At 32.4% G+C, this 26,695-nt stretch overlaps 2 protein-coding genes across 2 annotated transcripts in view; both read left to right on the plus strand.

The window, feature by feature from the left end:
* The window catches only part of LOC144840108 (inositol hexakisphosphate and diphosphoinositol-pentakisphosphate kinase 2-like), a 230,941-nt gene that overhangs the window by 82,455 nt on the left and 121,791 nt on the right, over positions 1-26,695 (plus strand). The gene's annotated exons all lie outside the window — the stretch shown is intronic.
* LOC144853380 (transcription factor SUM-1-like) lies at positions 170-17,865 on the plus strand. Its single transcript, XM_078711120.1, has 3 exons — positions 170-861; positions 13,529-13,604; positions 16,380-17,865. The coding sequence occupies exons 1-3, from the start codon at positions 322-324 to the stop codon at positions 16,496-16,498; spliced, it is 735 nt and encodes a 244-aa protein (XP_078567246.1). The 5' UTR covers positions 170-321; the 3' UTR covers positions 16,499-17,865.

Raw genomic sequence — 26,695 nt, forward strand, 5'->3', positions numbered from 1 at the left:
CTGAAATAAATCCGATTGTTTTATACTTTTACGTCACGGTTTTGGGCAGACGATTTTAACGTCATAAAAAATCACATCACTGCGTCCATTAACCACCACAAGAGAACATCTTTATTCCGGAAGCGGTCTGTCGATAATTCCGTTCATGGATTATTTAGTGCGCATGTGCAATAAGAAGCGATATCAGTGTAAAAGTACAGAACGCTGTCTGATAATATAAGTTATGAGGCTGGATTTCAGCACGATCTTAAAAGTATTTCTTTGCGATACTACACACTGAACTGAAGTAACTAGATTAGTTTATTGACTACTACAAACAACATGGCATCGGCAAGCCAACTACCGCATAGGAATCAGAACCATTTAAATTCATGCCGTTTCTACGATTCCCCTCAATATAATGGATTTTCGAATTATGATCAGTTTTACCAAGACAACGACCATTATTCGTCATACTCGAAGTATCCAAAAAGTCCGGACGAACTGTACGACGGCGACGAAAACTGTGAAAATGATGAAGAATGTTGGCGACGAGAAGAGAACCCAGATCATGTGTTGAATCCTGGTCATGCAAGGCATGGTAATCGCAGCTGTCTACTTTGGGCTTGTAAAGCCTGTAAAAAACAATCACATAGTTTGGACAAACGCCGCGCCGCAACCATGCGAGAACGCAGGCGGTTAGGTAAGGTAAATTCGGCATTTGAAACTTTAAAACGGCACACCTGTCCGAACCCAGATCAGCGTATTCCAAAAGTTATGATATTAAGACACGCAATTCAATACATTGACAGACTGCAAATGATTCTCCATCAAAGTGAACAATCAGATACGGATAGTGCAAGGGATTCACCATTGAACAGGGTAAGTTTATTGATTAAGTTAACATTATAAAAATAACCGAAATAAAGGAAATGAATGAATGATATCATAAGGTTGGAAATAGTAAACTAACTTGCATGCTTATTTATTAAATGTCTGCAGAATGAAGTTTCTGCTGCAGTAATATATGATTGTTTTGCAAACTCGTTAAAAATAAATGAAAGTAAATAATATGTGATGTTTAGTCTTATAATAGTTAATACGATCTTTCAAAGCAACTGACGTTACAAATTAAATGGAAAATTTACTGGTGAAGTTATTTAACAAAATAGATAAATAGGTACTGAAACATCTGTACTTAATAATATCATTATTACATTAAAGAATATCGTAATATTTATATACAAACTTAAAAAAACAAACCGAGTTTCCATCAATGGGTTCAAGGCCCAGCTCGTCAGTGTGAGGTGGAAACGGTCACTTACGTGCCTATAATTTAAAGTATTAGTGGTTTTATTGAGATACTTTTATAAATGAAAATTCCACATGGAAATGGGAAGTAAACAATAAGATGACTTATAACGAACTTTCATTTTCTGCAAAGCTTCTTGTGTTTATTAATTAGGAAGACAAAAAACAATAATTGATCTTTTTGTTTCATTAACATATTTTACTGAATCGGTTTAAAACAACTTCGCAACGATTTTTCATTTATGTATACGAATGATGAATAAATTACTGTATACATATTACATAAAGTATATACATACAGTACAACGGGTATACGGTAATAGGCCTACCTTTTTACAAAATACATTTAAGTGAAACTAATTTTAAACCATACATTTATGTGTAAGTTTGTAGTATTTTATTTGCTATTATTATTTCACAATAAACCACCTAAAGTTTAAAACGCTCACGAATTCCGTACGGATTAGTGCAATAATATCTTCATTACGCGGCCTATAGAGGCCCATAATGTAACAAGAATACTCAATAAAAAGGTTTATAACTCCAGAAAATCATTTCGATTTTAGGTTAACATGCGATCTTGTTTATCTTTATCAGAGGCTATTTAATGTTGAAAGCGAACAACTTTTTTAAGATTTAAAAATGTGATGTTTGTGAATAAAACAGTTTCTTGATTAAGGCATGAGTTTACCAGCAGTGATGGTGTTCACACGCAAACGCGACGTATTATTATTTTCGACCTTGATGTCTCCCACTAATGGGGTACTGTTTGACTTCCTTCCGGTTTTCTCAAGGTGGGTATACTTTTGACAGATCTATCTATGTACCCGGCCTTCGAGGTGTACCTATGTAACTGGTGTAATTCTATGGTAACTGGCTATTAATGTACAATTACAATTGAATTCAAGATGTACTATCTGTCTTCGTTGAAGTCACCAAATGTAATTAACTATAAACATTGGATTTTTAAATTAACTACCTCTCTACCAAAGGAAATGCTGGGACAGTCCTTTGGTCGTTAGTTTTAGTAAATGAGGAAACTTCGCTCCACCGTTTTGATGACAAAATTTGTTAGCTAAGGTTATTTTTACTTATTTTTTTATAGCTCAGAGTTAATAGTAAAGTACAATGAAACAATCCTGCTTGATTATAATTATTATGTATGCTTTTATTTTGGTGTGTTCGTTAGGGCCATCTGGATAAAACGGTATTTAATCGAATAGAGACCTATTCGAAAATCATGTCTCCATTCTCGTTATAAGCTACCGCCCATTCCTTAGTCATTTAAATTGGTTGATTTGTAAAGCAGATTCATATTCTTTTCTTGTACTAAACATTAGCCTATCAATATTAAATTAAGTTTTTCTTCTTTTTTTCTAAGTTTCTAACAGGCTTACCCAAGGTCTTCAGGCAGAGGATAGTAATACAGTAATTCTCCTTAACATGTTACAACAAATGCTCTTATTAGAACTTCTACAAAATTAGGATACTGAATTTACTAGATAACAATTATTCATCCTTTACAATTATTTCACATGCTACAGTACAGCGACATGTTTCTTACTTAAGTCAAAAAATCAAATGTATTACCCCGTATATTTTGTAATATCTATGATTCAACAGATTTCATCAGTACTAACCCTGTAAAATGTAAACGTATACAAGTAATAGAAATTAGAAAGAATATGTGAGGCACACCCACAAAGATAACAAAAAAATATGCTATAGGCCTTGTGCGATAAACCCAATTTATTTTATTGATGTGTTGATGTTACAGTTTAGGTTCTGAAAAGTTACGTGTCCACACGTGTTCCAAACGCTGTTTTAAATATTTGAAACGATTTACATTATTTATTTATTTGGAGTTCTTTAACACAAGTGCTATGGTTTTTATAAATGTAAAACCCCTACCCGTCTGCGAATGACCTTCTTGGTTTGAACAACGTCTTTAACTCCCGACAGCGCGGTTAAGCGTCCGAACCGCAACGGCTGTGGTTAAACGTTCTCATTGCTGAATGATATAAACAACCTTTACCCTGATTTCAAGTTATAAATGTCAATATGTTTTATACCATTCCCCTGGAATCCCCAATAAGAGGATACCTCCAGGACCCAACAAAGGTCCCTTAAGAAATGTCCTCTGAATAGGGATTGGCAAATGTGTTAAAAAATATATTTCCCCTTGGTTTCACGGGAAAGTGTTCGTTTCACGGGAAAGGAGTATTTTATACAGTATTTTGTTTTTATTCACGTGCAACGCGACTCTACAGCTTACTATGTCGGTTGATTGGTCGGTCGGTCGGTAAACACTAACTCAAATTTGAGCACGCGACTGCATCCATGTATATGGCCTTAGTCTTTCTTTTCGTGGACTACTGTATTTATTAAGCTCTTTTCATCAATGGTACCGAAAGAGACAAATGTTGGTGTATCGTCCGCATAGATGAGTGTTTGTCTCTTCATATTTTAAATTCATAATTTGTCGACCAGAAACTGATTTATTTTGCCTACGAGTCACATTTGTTGATGTAGCTGTTTTTTCTTCAGCTTATGCTGTTTTCCAACCTGACATTATATAAATTCATTTTTTGCAGTATTGTAGGTTCTTGAACTCGAACATTAAGATCACATAATACTAGTGTTTGTGATATTCTGGATTCCATACGTGCTCATCTGTTACTGTCATTAATTAACATGACAACTAATTAGAATTAACTATGAGGCGTTTCAGATCTGTAATAGAATTGGTAGATATTGCACAGTGGAATATTTTGATTTCATAATGATATTTAATTTTCATTTCTCCTTAGGTTTATTATTGTAGATTACATGAAAAAAAAAAGATGACATTGTGTAAAAAAAAACAGTACTTTCTAATTCACGGACTCCCCTCCACCACCCTCATCTCGAAATTTCCTCTTTTGGCTTGAAATATTTTAAAGACACAACACATACATTTACGTAACTATTCCTATATGAATTTAGATGTTCGTGTAGGCCTACAGAACAGCGAAACTGTCATGGTAACTTTTTATACCATCTTTTATTTCGATTGATTTGTTCATGATTTAATACAAGAACATTTACGAACTAATTACTTCTAGTCCTATAGGCCTAACAACTTTTTTTTTATTTGTTTAGTTTGGTTTTTTTTCTCACCTCTACTTACAATTTGTTCGAATGAATAAAACAATAAAATCAACGTGTAGGCCTATTGAGTTATTCAAAAACTATTAGATATAGAATAGAAGTACATATTACAAACTAATTACTTCTAGTCCTATCTAGGTCTAACAGAAGTTTTTTTTATATTAGTTTTTTTCTCACCTCCACTTGCAATTTGTTCGAATGAATAAAACAATAAAATCAAAGTGTATTGAGTTATTCAAAAACTATTAGACATATAGAAGTACATATTACATTGTATTGCTCTTTGTATGAGCATTAACTTGTTTTTAGAAAGATCTACTTTTCTCTGCGGAATAATTTATTGCTAAAATCCGTGTGTTAGATAGATTAGGCGCACCGAAGTATTGAGTTCTGTCTGCGGAATAATGAAAATCACTTTATATAAACCCAGTTAGCATTTCCCCGATTACCCAAAACATTTCCGAGTAGTCTTGTTGCGATACAATACAAGAAATAACTATTGGTCAAGGCCATTATTAGACTGGAAAGTTTGCATTGCAGCAGTCAATCGGGGAGAAAGTCCACAATCATCAGCAATGGAAAGTTATTTGAATTCCCTTGCTGATATAAAGTACAACATCGTAGCATAATAGATAAATTTACCTTGAGGATAAAGAAAACGAATTATGCAATTGATATGTTTAATTATTGCGTAGGCCTATTCTCTTTTCCTTATTTGGTGTGGTGATATCATTAACTTCTAATATGTCAGTAGCTAGTAGTAGGCCTATCATGACTCGCAATACATATTCGTGAGTGACGGGTGATAGTATTTTTTTTAGCCGGGATTAATGCATTTTAGATTCTACTTTAAGTACTTTCAGACCTATCTCATGTCAGGAGCATCTTTTTTACTACCTATTTTAATGAAGGCCTCCGAAACCAGTTTCAAACCTGGAAACCGTGAATTACTATAGATACAAAAATGAAATAAATTACTTTAACGCCCGGCAGAGTTTAAATAACTTTACGGAATTCTATTTTGTGGTAAAACATTAGAAACATGAAACCTAGCGCTATTAGCTTGTAAGAAACTGAACATTCGCTGCTGTTCAATAAATTATTTTAAGCCCCCTACATTTTTATTGTGTAGTTTATTTGCGCATATCATAAGGATAACATTAGAACACGGATCCTCTCTATTCATGATTTAAGAGCAACCGGTTTGGGATTTAACCCGGCGCCTTGTTGGTTTTTCGGATCAGGATAATTTTACTAAACGAACCCACGCGAATTGCAGTCTTTTATACATTAAAGTTAATAATATTCCTTTTTAATATAACAAACATTAAGATTAAATTGAACAGATTATTTTACAATAAAGGAGGCATTAAAGGTTATCATTTATATTATTACTCTATAGTATTATTCTAAACATCTTCTTTGCATTCTGCCTTTTCACCACATTTCGTAAAAAGAGAAGGATCTTCCTCAACAATCAAAAAACAACACAAATCTTTTACTTTTAATAGCTTTCTTTCCATTTACTTAATTTTATATCTAATGTCTGTTTATTGAAATAATGTGTATCATATTATAATTATTTTCCAACATATTAAATGCAATGCTTACAACACAGGATGAAATGTCAGAGAATGCAAATTAGACATTAAATCCATTTAAGGAATATTTTTTTTAATTCAGACTAAAATATATCGGTTTCCATGAATATTAACAGTAGGCCTACCTTTTTACACCTTCTTTTTTCTTTAAAATTTCAGACTATGAACCTATATATTGTAATGATATTTCAGTATTTTGTCCTTAAAATTATTGGAGCTTACAAAAGTGATTTCTTAGTACAGTGTATCTAAAGAATAAATAATTCCACTATATTGCCTACCGTAGTTTATGCCTAGACTACACAAAATTGTTTAACTGTATTTAACTGTACATTTTTTTAAATCTAATATTCTTGATTAAAGAGTAAAGTTTTAGACGTAACGCATACAAAAGAGTAAAGCTGGTGGTGGTCTCACTTTAATGACTGGGTCACAAATCATCCGGGTACAGATTCAATGGGGCGTTTGTGAAATTGCTATTTTACCTGGTAGTTCATTATTACTGGGACGATACATGTCAATAACGGTTAAGGACAATATAATTAACTTTGAAAAAAGTACAGTAAATGATTAGTTTTGTCTTTTTCCCATTCACCGCTTCAGCATTCCTAAATCCTTTCCGGTCAAATTTTCCCAGACCGTCTGGTAATACGCGCGCGTACACTGTGGTAAAAATAACCCCCGCGGGAGACCTATTTTAATCGAATTATTTCCTCCCCGTGTGAGAGTTTTTTCTTGATATGACAATTTATATTACTGAGATATAATATATTAGCTTTTTAGTGACATCTTTATATTGATATGCGGTTACTTTAAGCCTATACAATTTTGTTTACGGTTTTGTGTAGATTTTATTTTGTCCGGTCCTGAAAACGGGTTACGTTACTTTGGTGGGGGTGGGGGGGAGGACACCAACTTCCCGTGAAATAAACGTGGTACCCTTAATATAGGGGACACATATATTATAGTCACCCTTTATTTAGGGGACACCTATATTCTAATTTTTAGGATTGTCTTAGCTTTATGTGCTTCGTTTTTTTATTCAACAATATTAAACATATTTTTTTATCGATTCAAATTCAAAATTATTCCAATTGTTTTTGTTTTGAATAAACTACAAATCATCCATTTTCCCACAGTCCAACATCGCCTAAATTTACAGCATTAGTATATCAATCAGTGTCGGTAAATTGAGGTACATTACCGTTTGAAGGACACATTTTATTCGTATAATGCCGCTAGAAACATAAGGAAACAAGTTTTCTTCTTCTCTGTAATTCCCCAGATGATATAGTAAACATATTCCCATTTCTAAGAACAGGAGAAGTCAAAGTTAATTGTTTCTTAATCTATCTAAAGCAATCTCTTTTATAAAAATTTAATTTTTACACTCTTGTTTTTTTATTTTGTTTGTGACAGGCCAAATGTTTAACTCGTTATGCGTCAGTTTACCTTTTTATAACATTATTTACATTATAATATCTTGTTGCGTCGGCGTCATTTGATAATACTATGTGAATAAACTATATTTATATGAATGTTATATACCAGGCCTATAAAGTGTATTTTTAATTTTTGTGTAGATATTTTGGTATTTGCAATCTATCTATAACACTTTAGGTAATAATTAATGTGATAGAATTAATTAAATCTAAACGATTAACACTACGGTATACTTGTATACTATACTGTATGCTTCACTGATGTTGATTAAAATGTATATTTCATACTTTGTTGTGTTTTTTCCTTTTTTAAATAAACCGATGCAATCAAAATTTCATAAGATATATAGCTGAGAGTATCAATGCCAGATTAGTTAAACCCTAACTAATTAACTCCAAACTAGTATATTCGTTAATGTATGGAAGGCAATAACATGCAGTCAATGCAACAAGTAATCAACACGTTTGATCCTACAAAAGTAGGGCCTAAATCAATTCTCGTGAAATCTTAATATGGAAAGCATTAGGCCTATAAGTTCCAAAAGTATGGCATACTAGTTAAGGACACGTAACGTTCTTGAAACTTTCATCGGTAAACTCCGTCAACAGGAGTCCGTTACGGAACTCAGTACAGTCCTGATTACATTAACCACCAATACGTACTCTCAAAAAGGTTGTTTGACATTAGATCAAAAGATCTAGTGTCATTCTCCTAATTGTAACACTTCCTATATCAATCTACCTTAATAGTTTTATCAGATGGTTTACTTTGGACTACTAAAATCTCTTTAATGCATTATTTCACAATAAACTAAACTGAATTTACAAATATGTGTCCAACTTAATGATCGGTTGTATAATATAAAACAACGTACTGTGTAATACAGGCATAACTAAGTTTAAAAACTCTTATGTAATAAGGAAGAACATAGCTTTAAAAAAAATGTCCGGGTCATTGATGAATAACTGTAAATTATCAGCATATAGGACCCATATAATATAAATAAACAATAATAGAGAAATTGACTCCTGCTTGTGTTAATTCGAGAGAGCCAATTATCAATCAAAATGGTCGCCAAAAATGTGATTACATTGCTTTTGTATAATAATTTCCATTTTCTAATAAAAACAATTTCGCAATAGATACTCTAACAGAAATGTGATAAATTCTAAAATTTCTGAACATACAATACAACTGAGACAATCCGAGTTCATTATTTTATAGACCTAGTCTTTCTTTAGATTCAGAATGGACTTGCATTCTTGTAAAGGTTTACGTTTTTTACAGTGATATTAATAAGACAGGTGTTTTATTACGATGTTGCCGCAGAAATCTTTACAGTTGAAAACATTAGTGCTATGAGAAGTTCTAGATATTTTTAATTGACAGTTAAGTGCCGGTTGTAATTTGCTTCGAGATTTAAAGTAGTAAAAATAAGATGGTTAAAACGTGCATTTCATTGGTGAAATTCATTCGGTCTACTCTTGCTCTGTTTTTACAGACATTGTATATGAGTGGCATGTAAAGGAACAGTGGCCGTATTCTCCAATCACACTTAATTCTCTTTACAAAGTATTTCACTTAAGTCAACAACAAATGTAAGAATTTCCCTTAAAGATGTATTGTCCCCCAAAAACATGAAAAATTAAGATTAATTAAATTAGACTTTGAATATGTTATTTTGTAGTTTTAATGAAGTTAATTACTTCTGTAGAAAAAAAACAGAAACAAAATAATGTTTTCACTTATAAAATGGTAAAATAAATGGTTAAATTCAACCAAAAACCCATTGGCTGGCAGCCAATTTGATCATTTTTCTGCTATAAAATACAGTTTTTTCATGTAAATACATTTTTTTTCGATCCAATTTTTGGTCAAAGTAGATAACTATTATGTTACATTAAAATTGCATATTCAACAAAAATTGTGTTCAGAATTATTTTTTCAGGGGGACAATACATCTTTAAGTGGTATTCACGAGTGTTTACCTTAGCGTAGGTGTGACTAACTCGGCTAACCACAACACAAAGAAAAAAAAACGAAAATGTACATTTTGATGAGGCGGATACTGCAGGGATGACGGTACCGCTTCCTACTTCGACAGAAAAAATAAAATGATAAACTTTTTTCATATTTCACGAGAAACGTTACTTTGGGCCCTTCGTAACCATCTGGCTAACTGTTGATCGATTCTCCCCTCTCTTCCCCTTTTCTATCGCCTTTAAAATAATGTTATCTAATTAGAGTTAGCCCTACCTGTACATATTAATTCGATTGCAGTTATCTATGACATGGCGTGCTGGGTTTGGCTCTGGGCATGTACAAGTCATAATTATTTTCACATAACGCCAATTTAATTATTGAATTTGTGTATACTTATCGACGGTTAAATAAACACTATATGCTCTGTATTAAAACTCGTACGGTATGCATCTCAATGGTTGTCATTGTTGGTTTAGTTGTGTTGTTTGTTTAATCAATTCATATTATAGGCCTACCCTTATGTTATAAAAAAAAAAAAATATTTGAATGCTAAACGCTATCTTTAAATACAATTTAGTTATACTTTCTATGTGATATATATAATGTGGAAACACCTTAGCTTCACGGCGCCTCATATAACAAATACAACATTTTAAAAGAGCAAAAAAACTAACGGAAACATCAATCAAATCTTCCAGAATTAACAAGAATCGTTGTAGGCCTACAAACAATAAAGTATTTTCACAAGTTTTATTCTGTTGATATTTATTCATAGCTATACTAGATCATGTCACATGATCAATTACTGAGTTACAACAAATGCTCAGATGCCAACACATCAATCTCATTCTTTAGATAAAATGTGTATAATTTCTAATTTAAGATTCGATTGATTTTGCCGCGTAAACTTTCTACGCATGCGTGTGGTTAATTAGTATACGTCGGCGTCTAGACATTCTGACTCAATGTTTTCATAACTTCATTAATTTTTTCTTGTTTTATTATCCCGGCGGTTATCTATAATAAACGTGTATAGGCCTAATTATTGGATTTGTTAAAACTTGCTTGAAGTGCGGATGATAAAACAATAGCTCACAAAATAAAATGTCAAATTGTATTGTTTAATTTCTTTTTTTCCGACATTTCTTTATTATCTACTTCTGTTGTTAAGTTTCAAATTTGAAAAAATAATGACCTAATTAATGGCAATAATGATGTAGGTGGGGTTAATTTTTAAAAATGTACAATTTGGTTAGCATCGCTTTTTTTTAAATAAATTCAAACGACTAATTTTGATTCTGCTCTAAATAAAGAAGTTTTAATTTGTATAACATTGCAAAAAAGTGAAAACATTCGCATATCAATAATTGAATTAGGCCTAAGCCGCCAAAACCGAGACTCGAACCATAAGTCTTATTCAAACTTGGTATACAGTACCGTAGTAAACAAAGACGCACTTCCATTAAACCACATGTTTAAGCACGATTAGATAATATAATAAGCTATAATTATTAGTAGCAACATTGTTGTGTTAACATATGTGTAAAGTGTAATGCAATTTTTGCAAAATTAATTTAACATTGGTTGCCAAATACCGTAATGTTTAAAAGTCAATATTTATACAAATACCATATGAATCTAAAATTTTGCCTAAATAACATTTTTTTTTTGCTATTGTGATGTTGCACTCGAGTCATCATGAATAAGCGAAATCGTTTTTACTAGTATGCAGTTACGTTAAAACTCATGATTTAAAAGATGCCTGGATAACAAAAAAAAGACTTTACAATCTGGAAGAAAACAAATTGTGTTTTACCTGATATGGCCTATAGTTATAGGCCTGTAACAAATGTATCTGAAGGAGTTAATAAAAGCAGGACTTTTTAAAATGCCTTTAAAATGTAGATTGTATACTTTACACGTGTAAAATGTCTCGAAAATCGTCTTGTCTTTTCACGAAATAAAAAAAAAACTAGAAGAAAATGGCCGTGTGGTTCGGCGAGTAATGAGTTCGATTTCACGGTGATAATTATATCTGAAGACAATGACATATTATATCCTAATTAGATCACTATTATTACATCACATTAATATTTAATAAAATTAGCAACAAATATAGGCCCATCCGACATTCCTGGCATTCTTTAGCGCTTATTAGCAATCTGCGTTGTGACGTATCTAGGCCCATCCTCGCTTCATTGTTCTAAATACAACTATAACTATATAATGATAATTAAGGCCCATTTACACTAGGGCGATAACGATCGACGATAAAAAGATAAATATGAATTTTTCATACCTAAAACAAAAGAATTTTAAAAAGTTTCCATCCTAGAACTATAGGATTATCGTCTATGCTGCCTTTGATGAAAATAATATTTCCACACGTCTAATCAAATGATGTCATGATTAGTAAGAGCAATAGTATTGTTACAATACAACGATTTTATTGTTTTTATTGATCATGACGTCATTTGATTGGATTTTCAAAAAATTATTTTTATTAAATACAGCATACTTGATTATCCTATAGTTCTAGAACAAAAACTGTTCTAATTTCGTTCGTTTTATCCAAGAAAAATGTATGTTTATCTATTTATCGTCGATCGTTATTGCCCTAGTGTAAATGGGCCTTTACATTAGGCCTATAACCCTTATCAAATGAAATTTGTGTATGAAACTGGTTCAAATGCCTAATTACAATAACAATTGTCAAAATGAAAACCAATACGGTATACTAACGTTTTCTACATTCAATGTTTTTAAGGCCATTAGTGATAAACAAAAAAATTTAATACATTTAAAGATATATTGTCCCCCAAAAACATGAAAGATGAAGATTAATTAAATCAGACTTTGAATACATTATTTTGTAGTTTAAAGTTAATCTCTTCCGTTAAAAAAACGGAAAAAAAACAATGTTTTCTCATATAAAATGACAAAATAAATGGTCAAATTCAACCAAAAACCCATTTGGCTCGCAGTCAATTTGACTATTTTTTGCTTTAAATTACAGTTTTTTTAGATAAATACATTTTTTGTTAAAAGTGGATAACTATTATGTGACATTAAAATGGCATATTCAACAACAACAAATTTTAATTTAATTAATTATTTTTTCAGGGGGACAATACATCATAATCTGAACAGCGATACCCGTATTTAAAACTAATATACCTGTTTCAAAAAACAAACAAATAGAAGTTACTTAACAAAGTACAACATGTAATTGATTTCTAGTTCTTATGAATACACTTGGATGGTTTTAAGTTTGTCGTCAAATCGTAAATGATTGTGCAACACGGAAATTTATCTCGCCTAAGAACTTTTTATCATCGACACAGTCGGAATAACAAGCGTATCACTGCATGTACTCGATACCTCATCACAGTGTGATCCCGATTCGAAAATATAGCCAATGTATTCCCCGAGAGACCAAATAAATGGAAAATCTGATTTCTTATATTGTATCAAATTTTCTTGAAAGACGCGAACGATCTAGAAATTTACGTAGCGTAGATTGGGTAATAACATGGATACGCTACTGGGACGAAGCGGATGGGTGTCACTTTACCTCCCTTGTTTGCAACCGAACCCGTATCCTAGGCCCAATTATTGTTATAGCTAGGCCATGCAAACTCAACTGTCTAGGGTGAAATTATTTTGTTAAAGGCAGGGTGAACAAACAAAGAAATGTATGTTTCGTCAAGGAATATGATACATATTGATTTTTAGGAGTAAACTATGTGATAATATCTTGAATCTTTGAACACCATCATGTACTGTTGGCATGCCTACAATGCATTTCAAAAGATGTTCAAAACATTAACAACAGCACTCACCTTTTATTTTCCAACAATGTTAAAGTATCGATTTTATTACAAAATCAAACAAATACTAATTATATAAATTGTTTAACAATTGTATTTATTGTGTTGTTGTGCAGTTACAGTAATAGACTCTCTTCAAGTCTCTAGTTATTTTTCTACCATGTTCCAACATTCTTATAGTTTTACTAATACCGTATAAAGTGTAATTCTAATTAAATTATTCTTTAACAGGGTGACGATCATATTCGAAAGAATGGAAATTGCCGACTTAGAAGTTTAGATGGTGATTGGACTTTCGAGAATAACGGTAATTTTTGATTTTTTGTTTTTTGTTTCTGGTTCTAAATGTTTATAGTATATCATTGTAGAGGTGTTTAAAAGTTTGAAATTGAAGGAAAAACAATGAAACGTATTGACGTGATAAAGTACACATTGACGAAATTTGAAATGTTCTTGCTTGTTTCTAAAATAAGACAATTATGAATGTAACGTTTTAAACATTGTACCCTTGTAATTTTATGTTTTCAAACATTAATTAACTATTAATGGATAGGCCTATTAATATATGGATGTACAACATTTCAAAAGTTTAGTAAAATCTACAACTACAAGATAGCAACGTTGAGTGTTACTACAACATTGAGGCGATAATTAATTTGAAAGGTCATTGTTAAAATACAGTAGACCAGTTAAATTTAACATTTTGCGTTTTTTCAGTACTTATAGTACGACACTACTAAATTCATAATACAAGTAAACTAACATGTACTGTATATAACTCAAGTTAACCGCAAAGACTGAGAGAAATTATACTAATTGCTCAACACGTGCGCGATGTCGTAGGAGGCTTGGTTACACGTATTAAAGACCATATTACCACATAAATCACTCCTCGTGAGTAAAGTCAAGCTCCGCTAGAAATCAACCTAAAATATCGCAATTAACACTGTGGAATAGGATTCCGTCATAATATCATAATTATGCTTGTCATATCTTGTCATTTCATGTCATAAATATAACATTAATGCACCTGTATGCCTATATTAGGCCTTGCTGTCTTGACGCCATTTATCATCTTAAGTGAGCCACGGGACATTCAATTATAATTAAGTGATGGTGTTTGATTTGGCAAATTATTATTTAAGTAGGAAATGATCTTAATAAAATGTCATTGTAGTCGATGTATCAATTCATTATGTTTTATATTGAGGCAATGAACTTTCTGCAAACCATAAAGTGTTTCCTAAATGCCTATTTTAATATTAATAAGTGGTATATTTCTTACAGTACAGCTTTTGTTTCCAAATTCAGCCTTTGAATTTCTGTTCTATAAGAATCATTTATATTAATTTGGGACGCACTTTTCAAATCGAGACTGAGTCAACTTGAGATGAGTTTTATTTATAAATATTGTTATATTTGTGTTTTATTGATTTATATTATACACATTAGTAACAGATATACAGTAGGCCTATATTGTCGTAATGATGAGAACTTATTATTAGATTAAATTTAAATTTGCATGTATCATCGCTTCTACATATAAATGTATGTAGTAAAGCGAATACTCTTTTTAACTAAATTACATTTAGAACGGACGGAGTTTGTTAAAATTGTCTTTACTTTTTCCCGTAACATTGGAATGCAGCAACCTTCCCGTAATTTATTTCAATTTGAGAGGTAATAATTCACTGTTCAGAGACCGGGGTATCTTTCAGATAGATTATTTTAAAAGACAGGGATATCCCTAGAGATGTTGGGGTTGTGTTTTGCATAGCTATCAATTGGTTTACCAGTATTAGTCGCGTTTAAATCTTAACTTTTCACGTACAAAAGTTTTACTGTGGCGCCATCCTGCTTCATTATTGATCGCAATAACAGAGTCTTGGCATCCCTCGGTATGTTAAGTACAGTCTGTATCATTATAATAATGTTTTATATGGATTCGTATCCACCTTTATAAGTGCAATGATGCACATATTTTGATTATTATTTGAAGACCATTTCCCATTTTACATAAAATGTAATGTAAACAGATCATGTGATTTTATTACATAAGAAAAAAAACACTATCAATAATTTAAAACAAAATTATTTTTACAGAAGAATGAAAAGAAAAATGTTATAAAAGACTGTACTCATGCTGAATAAAAATACTAATTATGCTTTAATTAAATACAGTTCCAGTATATATCATATCATTATTATATTAATACAAATTTGATGTTCAGTTTATAAAATTATTTGAGATTCTGCAAATGATCGTGCGATATATCGTAAAACAGAACATTCAAAGAAACTTTTGTCACTCCCTAAGCTCTCGTAAAAAATACGATACTCACTGAACCATGATGCCATCACTCCTCCTCTAAAATAAGTTGAAAGCAAAGATTTCAATCCAATGCCTACCACGAAGCCATATCCAATGATTCATACAAGCTATTATCTACGGACCACTAGCAGCTAAAAACACGGAATAAAGTACGTTTATATTCGTCTGTTGTGGATAGTTATCCGCCGTCCGAGCACGTTTCGTGAACCCGTTCCATTTATTAGCACAGTAAAAATGTGCATAACATTGTCAACGTTCCTGTATAATAGTTATAACTGTATACACTGTACACCTGTATAATGTACAATTTAAATATTTAACCTACGATTGGTTGCTTTTTGAATGGGATATCACCAGACTAGTGGTACCATTTGGAATAGGGAGGCGGGAGGGGGGTTGTTTTCACTGCGTCAGGAAAGATTTGGCAAGTTTGTTGGGGACAAAAATTCAAATTATAAATACTTTTGCATTTGCGTACACTACAAATGAATGTACAGTAACTTTTATAGAGTACTGATACTGCAGGCTACTTGTGAGTTTTTAAATACAAAGCGAACAGGCACACATTGCATCTTCCACATTCCTAGCTGGTAAAGCCTATTTTCAAAGCCTTTTGAACATATTTGTCTTAGAACCGTGCTTTAAAGTTTGTTAAAAATACAGTACCAATCTAATTTAACTCATACACTGTATAGTATTAAAGACATTATTTTATGTTTACGTTTTACTAAATTTTGATATATATTTCAGACAACTCCGATGGTTCTACGAGTTTGGAACACCTAAACGATATGGTGCAGAAAATCACACCTTCACGATACGGTCCAGGGTATCTAAAACTTACAACCAATCAACAAGAAGATAGATGATGACGTCACTTATTGTTTTACGCATCACTGACTAAATATAAATTCTGTACATTACGGGACACAGGAAAACAAAAATAAATTATGTAAATGAAACAATATGTTTTTGGTGACCATTCTGTATTGTCATAAAGTCGAAACAATTTTAAACTATTATTGGCAAAATTGAGTAAAAATTCACAATGAATAGCAAGAGTATGACTTCGCAATCAAGTGTACTGAGTCTGAAGATAATTTATATTTCGAAGAAAAGGACATCTACATTACAGTATAGGCACATTGAAGAGTCGATGAAGTCGCAAGTTTTGCTTTTTGTATGCACGTTAGTGTAACTTAAAGTCTTTCTTCTTTTCAAGTAAACTTATGTATTCTAATGAAAACAAGCAGTATAAAAACACTACTTTTCTAACTTTTTCTAATTTTATCAATGGTTAGTTTTGCTTTCTTTATTCGTCATAATGTTTCTCCTTCTATATGTAAAATCATTATACAGCCTACGTTGGACATAATTGGAAATAATGTACATAAATGTGTTTTGTATTAAGTTAATATAGATCAATTAAAACAATAATGATAATTGTAAGCAATAATATCAATAATAAAACAAGGTTTAGCAATAACAGCATTCTAGATCAATCAAGAATACGAGCCATATCCATTTCAATCATCGTAGTCTAAAATCGGAAATGTTTGTATTATAAGTTGTGTATATCTTGATAAAAAAAATTAAGACGATATTCATAAACAGATTATCATTTATTATTTTATGATGATGATGATGAGCATACATGATAATAACCAGGATTATAATTATCATGATGTTCATGATGGCGTTATTCCATTGGTCCCCCTAAGTTTACGAAGATTACTATAATACCAGTTATTTCCATAAAGCTCTGTCTACATTGTCAAACTTTAGGGGCAAAATGGGATGTGCACATATTGGACATGATGATGTCATATCACTACCAAAGTTGGGAATATCACTACCATATTTGGGCACATCACACCTTTTTTGTCAAACAAGATTGATAGTGTATACAGAGATTTAGATGACAAATAAAGATCCATTTAGATGATTTCTATCTAATTATCTATATGATTACGTAGATGGGGATCTCAATAAATAATTATACTACTACATGCTAGGCGTATGCTATCATAACACATGAGTATCGAAAAACTATCTTTCTTACAAGGAGAACGTTTTAATTAAGAACAAACTTTTTTAATTAGATGAGAGTTTTCCTTCTTTATAACTTGTTTTAGAATTGAAAATAAACGTTAATTTGCTGTGTTTAAATGTAAATGCATAAATATCAAACTATTTATAAAAATGTTATATTGAAATAAAACATATCCAACAAGAAGTACATTTGCGAATTCTTAATCTAAAAGCTTAGCTCCAGAAGTAAGGCCTGTGTCTATAGATCTGACCGAGCGGATAAATCGAACGCTATCTTTCCGATTATATTTTTTTTTCTGGTGGGTAAACCTTAAAGTCGTTTAACTTTATTTGCTCATCATTCACACATCCACTCTTTTAAATTACTTTATCACTCTAAATGTATTCACTTTATGTGTGGAAATTCAATAAAACAACAAACATATTCTACTTTGTTGTACTTTGAACTATGTGCTATAAAAAGCACCAGTAGACAAAATATTATAAAAAGAACGTGTATTGTTTTTATTTTTCTTATTAATGCACTGATGAAAAATATTTTAAAGTAGGCCTACATAATCGAAGGAGCATTATGTAAGGGGATATGCGAGCGAGGGTGTGTATAAAGGCGGGAAACAGTAACTGTTTTAGAGCAGTATGAGGTATACATAATACACAATTAACAGTGTACAGTATTGTCACGAAACCATTATTCGAAAGACTTCCAAATCGCTAAAAAAAATATTATTACGGACTCACGGTCTTAAAAGTTATCAAAATCTAACGTAGAGAGGGCGATATGTACATTAATTGTGAAGGAAAGACAGTCCAGTGTCAACATCTTTAAATTTATTTTCACTTACTATTATTACATTGACGGGCTAACTTTTTTTCCAACAAAAAATAAAATATTATTGTAATTTCAAGAAAGCCAAATTATACTATAAACTGTATAATGATCATACTTAATAATTTTGCATGTGAACTAGAAAGGAAAGTTTTCAATTTTCTAAAAGCTTAAAGAGGGCGCTCGATGTTTCGAGTCGCACATAAAAACAAAATATGAATATTTATCACTTCATGGGCACAACATAAACGATATACTTATCTCCAGTTTTTATTATGAATAGTAAATTGTTTTAATTTACTAGCATAGAAAGCATAACAATTGAACAAAAGAAAACATTAATTTCGACTAACCGTAATTCTGTGATTTCTAGGCCTACTGCAAAACCGTAGACCATAGCCAACCATGGAGTAATAATGATCCGACCAAGGTGATTGGTGGTGCTTTTGCGTACGTATTGGACAATAGTCTCATCTCTTCTTGGTCGTGTAGAATACAAAGATAATAAATAATAAGAACTTGCTTATTCAAATATATTCGGACCAATAGGCCTTATATCCATAAGGTAACGTCTGATTCCTCCCTGGTGAAAGTAGAGGCTCACTGGGCTCACTACCAATTATAATGCTTCTCCTTCTACGAATTTCAGAATTCCTATTACGTAACAAAATAATGAACGGTATGGTTATTCATGCGGACACATACAATGGCCTACTCTGCTACATTTGCATATAAACGAGTACAGTAGTACAGTAGGCCTGTGTGTCTCACTCTCGGTATTGAGGACATTCTTATTAGTACGGTAAGTAAACCCCTTTGTTATAGTTCGTCTTCTATTCATTAATATGGATATAAAAGAACAACAAAATAGACACAATTCAGAACAGTAAACATGTCATAAGTCATGTTCTGCGTTCATATCCGTAGGCCTACATGTTGCGTTTGTACGTAATAACCTAACTTGTCCAAAGTGACGAGCACCCTGTTATAGTAGGCCTATACTTTTTAAATGTTATCCTTATATCTTGTTTGTTTGTTTTATGTATATTTACTATTCAATCATAGTTTACTTGCTCTATTTCTAAGTTTAGTAGTAAATTGTGTACCGTAATTGGGATAATAATAAAATAATTCAAAAGACTACTTTATATTTTGCTATTACTAGTTATCATTACACATGAATTGTATTTATTGTTGTGTGCTTATTTTTATCAATTTGTTTGTTCTATGGGTAATAAAGAAACGCATTATTTAATCAGGCCAATTACAATCCGATATAGACACTAGAGTATATTATGAATTCATGCAAATTATACACGATATAAAGCTATTAAAAACAATATTCTACACGCTGAAGGTGCTACATAATGTCAGTGAAAAGCATTTGCTACGGCCTCCCTAGGCCCAGTCAGTTCGTAAACTATTGATAATGTTCAGAAAATTTAAATAATTGAATAACTAATGCTACTTCCGCTAAGAGAAAATATTAAAAAATGATTATTTATGGGTGACAGTTGCGCTGTCTATAATTCCTTTCACTGTAATTAATCTTTAATATGCCTATGTTTTGAATGAGTTTACTTGTTTTCGATAATTCATGGGGCGCCACCAACGCCCTTTGTAATTGTTTATCATTTTAATGCGCGGAAATATTACCTCCCATGAGTACAGCTCGGCGGAAAAGAAATCACGCTCGACATGGCATTGCAACAAATATAGAATCTATTTTGTCCCTAGTGATAAAGTATAACGCCTAACTATTAGTCTATTGAGGTTAGAAAACACGCCTGGTGAACAGCGCCCTCATTTCCTGCCAACTTGTTATAACTTTTCCATCAGTTTTCCAAAAAACATACTAAAACAGATTTCCCAGTGTGTCACGCAGATGAAAAAACCAATGATGGAATTGACGTTTAGGCAGCGAATAACGTGGTGAAGTAAACCACTGGTTAAACAAGCCCCACTAGAAGTCAATCAACCAAAAATGTCATATCGGCTGGCATAGAAAATCTAAAAGTAATTCGTTTTGAGGATTTCCATAAACCGTTGTAGAATATTATACAAGCCATGTCTTCCCTAGGGTACGTGGAACATCATTGAAGATAACAATGTATGGTCCCTAAAGATACGATATCCATGATTTCATTATACCAAACGTCTAGGCACAAAACGATTACAAAATAAGACAAGTTAAAATGTGACGAGAAATAAAAATCAAAGTGCATTGTGAAAATCCAAATGTTGTTTTAAACTCTCTTAGGTAATTCCTTGACAAATTTGAAAGGAATTGGCGTTGTATTTTTCTCTGAGGTATAACAAAAAAATTGTTCATGCTTGTTGTTATTGCCACAACCATAACATTGTTTTTATTTAAACATTATTTTTATGCTTCTCTTTCTTTCTTTCTTTTTACAAGAAAAGCAATGAATGTACAATAAAAAGTTAATAATGAATGCAGAAAGATCAGGCTTTAACCCTATTAACTACATAGGAGTATCTAACTTAGAAGTGTTGAGTATTTTAAACTATCTGTTTCTCGTCATCAATTTTTATTACTACATTTCTATTTTCTACATGACAAATTCATACAATAGAGAGAACAAAATTGTTTACATGGTTTTAGTATGGAGGAATAGTTTTAGCTTTAGAAACAACCTCGCTGTGTTAACAATGTGATGTTTAAGTGTGTTTTCCAATGGATGACATTTCCTTATTCTTACGCGTTGAATGGGACTTTTGCACTTTCATAAGTGATAACGAGAAACACGTATTGAGGTGTGAATGTGTGTGCGTCAAACACTGTGATAATGATATGTATTGTACCTGTACATAGATTTGTGCGGTGTACGTCACTGAAGGGTAAGTCTAATGGTTTATCTATCTACGTAAATACATAGAAATTACGTCATCATCTTTCACCCTCATCGGTGTGCGTGTGAATGGGCGTTTAATCTCAAATGAGACATTCTCATTATATAATTCCGTACTCATCGTGAATGTGACACCTTCTAACATAGAAGGCGTGGCTAAAAGTTCTCATTAAGTCATTAATCTGACCTAATCTTTGGTGTGTTAATTCGTATACTTGTAATGTCACAAGCAATAAAACAATCACTAATACAGGCCTCAACGACACAGTGCAGTGGACGTAGACATTTCCACAACTGAGAAAAAACAGTCGATGAAAATGTTCCTAATTTTAAACGTTCTAGGTTCGAGTCAGGGACTTTAGGCTAGTTTGTAATGAGCCGTGAAATGGGTGATTATACTGATGTAATTAACTGAAACACTGTAACGCCCTTTTAAAACTTTGAATCATTGAAGTGTCAACCCTGGTAACAACGTGGTTGCCTTGATTGAAGAAATGTCCGAAAATCGGATGAAGTGGATATGCCTACAGACTCTTAAATTCATTGACCTTAAAATAACAATGGAGCGATCTCCCTCATTGTTAATTAATAGAAATAATAATTAATTATTATAGAAAATTAATCAAAATATATTTATTAACAATTTAAAAATTTTTTCATAAAAAGACGCGAATTTGTGCGAATTGAACATTCATGCGTTCTGATTGGTTGTTCATGTTTTCGCATTGCAAAAAGTAAATGAAAACATGAATAGACTACGCATGCGCAAAAACCAACACTGTCTATATTCACGCAAAAGTCTAAATTGTAGCCTAAGTTCGGTCTCTGACAATGTCCACCGCAAATATTATTGCATTTTCGTCATGGCCTATATAGTACATGTTTTTAAATAAAATTAAAATGATGCAAACATCGTCTATAGCCCATCATATCCCTAATCTTGTTTTCCTCTATAATATTAATAATACATTTTCCTCCCATGAGATGAGGGATGAGAAATATATGTCCCACACACATACAACATTACTGATAATAATGGTTTTGATAAAAGTTTATTGACTTCTTAAAGAGGCTATGGCAATACATGATAAGTTAGTAGACCATTGTTTATTCTCCTATTTCGTGCACACTGCGTGGCTAACTATCACCGATCGCGCTAATACGCGTGAAGCACGGGTGCGATGTATTGCAGACTATTTGTGTAGAGTGTGGGCTTTATCAACAGGTGTATAATTATAATTTATTTAAATATGAGCAAACCAACAAATGTAGCGACAGTTCGTGACAGAGCAGCTTTAAGTTTTGCGCATAAAAACCCATGGAGGTACCATCTACCCTTGGGATTTTCCAGATAATTTAATAAATTTCCGTTATCTGTTTAATGTTGCAGAGGGTGCGGCTTGGTTCTGCACCTGCTTTGTACTCTTCGCGGCAGCTAATATCGCGGCCTTAACCTCCAAGATTTAGTAACATAACTCCACACTCAAAATAAATCATAGGACTATTCAGAAAACAAAAATTAAAAATAATACAGTAGGCCTAGAGTAGATATACGCCATGTTAAATCGTTTTCTCGATGCTGCGAAATCATTGTCACTAACAATACAAAAGCAACTCAATCATCGATAAAATGTGTTTATGAAACTTGAATTATTGCGCATGCTTACCGTGTTGATTAACGTGACATCATCACGTTGACGGATGAAAGTCCGGGGTGCAAGGTGAATGGTTACAGAGGTTTGTTATAATGTACGACGAATATTCATTTGTTCGACCTGTATCAGATGATTAATGATTTGTTCGTAATTTTTTTCCTGTTGTGGTTTGTGATTCATGAACCATAACACATACAGTCTCATCTTTATTCTGAAAGGTAGTGTGTAAACATCAATAGCGCCCCCTAAGTTCAAGGTCAGTATTGACAGCGGAAACCAGAAGTAGGCTAAGGCAATACGTAGTCTTCATCGTTGAAGTGCGTCATGGTTTTTGAAGGATGGCAAACAGAATCGAGAAAAAACGCATTGTCATGAACTCGCCGGACTGGTTCATGGCCGGATATGGGGCTACCGGGGGTTCGTACGCAGGTCGCCCATCCTGTGTAGAAAAAAGACGCCTGCTTACTCTCTTGGGGAAGCGGAAAACCCCTTATTTATTGGAGCTAAATTAGTGATCAACAAGTAAACCTGTTGCGGTGTGACTAAATCTCGAGTTCCGAAATGGAAAACACGGCTACCCCGGTACCCAACTGGTATTGCAATTTACAAATAACACGATGTCACCACTGAATTAGATTATGCTAAAATAGCTTGTTGTCTCGAAACATCATAAAGCTGTCAAATAAATGAGAATATCTGAATACTGATCATAGGAAACATTCACGGTTATAAAGGCCCAGGTTAGAACCTCTTTGACAATGACATAAGCCCGGTTAAGTACTCCCATACCTCCGTCAATACAAACCAATCCAAGCTGTACACCGTAATACGGATCCTGCTTATAAGTTCCCCTGTCAAAAACAATAAACCCGGTTAAGCTCCCTTTATGAAACGAGCCCGCTTCGTTCCCCTATATATACACACTCAAAATCGCCAATAGCAAGACAGCTAAAAGTATAATTTAAGGAAGTTTTTTCATGAATCTGCTTATACAAAAACGTGCAATGTTTAATCATGTGTTATGACATGTCTTGTGATTGAATTAAACTGTCCTCGTCCCGAAATTGGTTCTTTTCCTCGATGTTACAATTGAGAGTTCGATTCATACCACGCACGCAAATCGCTTGGGACAAAACTAACGCTCCTCTAACTTTGATCTTTCTATAAAACAATGTGATGGACCGGAGCAAATGACATGTATTATCATAAATAGGCCTAATGCTTTTTTTAAACAAGATGCGACCAAATCAAGGGTTGGGGAATTGGTTGTGTGCGAATAACATTTCAGGTATCAAATTTACACATCTGGAATTTTAATAATCCCAAGCATAATAATTAATATTACTGTAATATTATATAATAATAGTATAATATCTAATCTGCGATTAGTCATGACTAATGGTATTTATAATGCGATTAGATACCTAAAATGTGTTTATAATAGTAGGAAAAACAATAGGGAATGACAAATAAATTAAATCTGTAAAATACAATTTAACTACCTGTTTAATTATTGCTATGGGCCTATTATTATTATTACGAATAATTATTAATATAATAATATTACGCAAAAATAATGTTTTGACATCGAAACACAATTAAGAATGACACGATATCTTCGGCCTAATGAAGTTATTTAAGATTATGATCGATAACCGTGTCTCTCTCAAGTATTGGTAACCATGGAGTTATCCCTTTTTTATATTATTTTTTTTAATATTCTAAAATATTACGGTACCTGAGTAGTTCTTACAAGCAATTCAGCATTATAGGGGAAAATAGGAATAAGAACATCCAAGTACACTGAAGAAAGGCGAACATACCAATGTTGGGAGTTTGCCTAAAGTCTATAAATACAGTTCATTTAGGAATGTATATTACAACTTACTTAAAGATGTATTGTCCCCAAAAGCTTTAACAATTATTAAGATTAAGAAAATCAGACTTTGTTAAGTTAAAGTTAATCACTTTAGTAGGAAAAGAAACACGAAAAAATAATGTTTTCATCAGTTATAAAATGACAAAATAAACTCAACTAAAAACTCATTGGCTGGCAGCCAATTTTGATATTTTATTTTTTTTAAATTACAGTTTTTTCAAGTAAATTTTTTTTTTCGGTCTACTGTTTGGTCAAAGCTATTATGTGACATTAAAATGGCATATTCCTCAACAAAAATTTAAATTATTTTTTCAGTGGGACAATATATCTTTAAACGAAAAGGGTAACAAGTATCCCGCCTATCTAAACTCATTATTAAATTCTATTTATGTTTTTTAAAGAATCATAATTATAACAGAGATTACAAACGCGCATTGCTTATTTCTGGATTGTTTACTTCTAATAAAATTGGTTTATCTAATGATACCATGTCCTACAACCGAGCCCCAACAAGATATAGGTTTGTGTGTGACACCCAATGTCAAGTTCCCAATTAACTAGGCGGTTCACAGTTAAAACATGTTCGAATAATATTTGTCCATAATTCTCAACTGACGGATTCACCACAATGTTTAATTGTTTCAATTATTGTTTGATACAGCACAGAAAACGAGTTATTCATGCTTTTAAACACGAACCAGATCATACTGACATTTAGCTACGCCTAACTTATTTGTCTAGTTATATATTTTTTTAGTTTGCGCATCGTCTGAATTTAGAAAACCGCGCGTGTAAGGTTAATAGCCTCTGGGGCAGACAATCTGGATGTTGTCATCGGTGGACAAGCGTGCTATTGCAACCGTATGTGATTCATGCATGAGGGTAAGATGATGTGGCGATCGGATGAGAGAATTCTCACGAGTTTTATTCCAATAAACTTAACATGACCTCAAAACATAGACCCTATCAATACAATTACTGATCATAGTCAAATAATGAAGTTCCTTTAGTGGTTAAATTGCAATACAATTCATCATTTTATTACCACTCGTATTATGATAATGGTGGAGGTTTTTTTTTCCTTATAACACATTTAATTATAATTTATAATTTAACTTTACATGACTTACATTCAATGCACGACGTACGTGATTTATAAATTGAATTTGTATTTGATTATTGAACGCTGCCCTCTATCGTCAAAAAAGTTTCAATGACCAATGAACGTTCAGAAGTTAGAGAAACTGAGTGATGACGTCATCAAAAATTGTGAATTCGTCACTTGGTATGATTAACGTACCTTGGAATCATGGACATTTTTTGGAAAAGCTTTGGGACGATCTGTTGCTACACGACCTTAATTTAAAAACGGTGTTAGGGGAGTAATGTTTAACACAATCTCCAAATGTATTCAAGATTTCTGTCTATTGTTATACTATATAGCTCGTTTTAATGTATGTATACAGTACGAAAAACTGTAATGCATACGAAACATTACTCATATTACAATTCAACACTATTTATATACGGTCATATAACATTATAGTTCATATGGTTTGTAGATAACTACTATACTATACTATAAAAACTCGGGTTTTAAAAACCCCTGGGCTTCTTTTCGAAAAGAAGCCCATCTCGAAAAGAAGCCCTCTTTGGTCTGCAATAGTAATCTCGAAAAGAAGCCCATCTCGAAATCTTCTTTTTAAGATAGTAAGGGCTTCTTTTCGAGATTTTATAGATATTGTCATTCCAAAAATATAGTACTGGCCTGTCTATCATTAACA

Source organism: Antedon bifida, chromosome 1 (genome assembly GCF_963402885.1).
Source record: "Antedon bifida chromosome 1, ecAntBifi1.1, whole genome shotgun sequence".
Lineage (NCBI taxonomy): Eukaryota > Metazoa > Echinodermata > Crinoidea > Comatulida > Antedonidae > Antedon > Antedon bifida.

Excerpts from the sequence above, each read along its gene's own strand:
- LOC144853380 (XM_078711120.1), top strand. The coding sequence starts at position 322 with ATGGCATCGGCAAGCCAACTACCGCATAGGAATCAGAACCATTTAAAT. Across the intron at positions 862-13,528 it reads GGGATTCACCATTGAACAGG|GGTGACGATCATATTCGAAA; the intron begins GTAAGTTTATTG and ends ATTCTTTAACAG. Across the intron at positions 13,605-16,379 it reads TTGGACTTTCGAGAATAACG|ACAACTCCGATGGTTCTACG; the intron begins GTAATTTTTGAT and ends TATATATTTCAG.